Source organism: Meleagris gallopavo (genome assembly GCF_000146605.3).
Source record: "Meleagris gallopavo isolate NT-WF06-2002-E0010 breed Aviagen turkey brand Nicholas breeding stock chromosome 15 unlocalized genomic scaffold, Turkey_5.1 Chr15_random_7180001929427, whole genome shotgun sequence".
Classification (NCBI taxonomy): Eukaryota; Metazoa; Chordata; class Aves; order Galliformes; family Phasianidae; genus Meleagris; species Meleagris gallopavo.
In genome coordinates, this window is record NW_011098550.1 from 1 (window position 1) to 791 (window position 791).

A 791-nucleotide genomic window follows, 5' to 3' on the forward strand; every position below is an offset into this window, starting at 1 on the left:
AGCGACGTCACCCACACCTCGGGCGCGTTGTCGTTCACGTCCAGCACCTCCAGCTCCACGCTGCAGTGGCCCGACAACGGAGGAAAACCTTTATCTCTCGCCTCGATTTGCAACTCGTGCAAACGGACTTCTTCGAAGTCCAGGGAAACTCGGAGCCGGATCTCCCCCGTTCGCGGATCAATACTGAATGCATCTCTCTGAGACGCGGGAACAGAACCGACGATGCTGTAGGAAAACTCCTGGTTAAGTCCTTCGTCCGGGTCCGTGGCTGCCACTCGCGCTACCAGCGTCCCCTCCGCCGCGTCCTCCGGCAGCTGCACTTTATACACCGACTGGTTGAACTGCGGCGCGTTGTCGTTCGCATCCAGCACCGAGATCACCAGCTGCACCGTGCCCGTCAGCGCCGGCCTGCCCCCGTCACTCGCCGTCACCACCAGCCGGTGCTCCGACAGCGACTCGCGGTCCAGAGCTTGCGTTAACACAAGAAAAAGGGATTTCCTGTCTTCATCTGACGACTTTACGTCCAGAGCGAAGTGCTCGGAAGGGCTCAGTGTATACGAGAGCTGCGCGTTCGAACCAATATCCGCATCCGATGCGCCCTCCAGAGGAAAACGGGAATTCAGTGGGGAGTTCTCCCACACGCTGATGTTGTTGCAGGCGGCGGGGAAGCGTGGCGCATTGTCGTTGATGTCGGTGACCTCCACCTCCACGTGGAAGACGCGCAGCGGCCGGTCCAGCAGCACCTCCAGGCGCAGGGCGCACGGCGCGCTCTTCCCGCACAGCTCCTCCCG

The 791-nt window shown here is 61.6% G+C and overlaps 1 protein-coding gene across 1 annotated transcript; it reads right to left on the bottom strand.

The window, feature by feature from the left end:
• Positions 1-6: 6 nt before the first annotated feature.
• On the bottom strand, positions 7-788 carry LOC109364200 (protocadherin alpha-13-like; the record flags this gene model as incomplete). Its single annotated transcript, XM_019610825.1, has 1 exon — positions 7-788. A coding segment is annotated over one exon (782 nt), but the record flags the coding sequence as incomplete, so codon positions are not given.
• Positions 789-791: the final 3 nt, after the last annotated feature.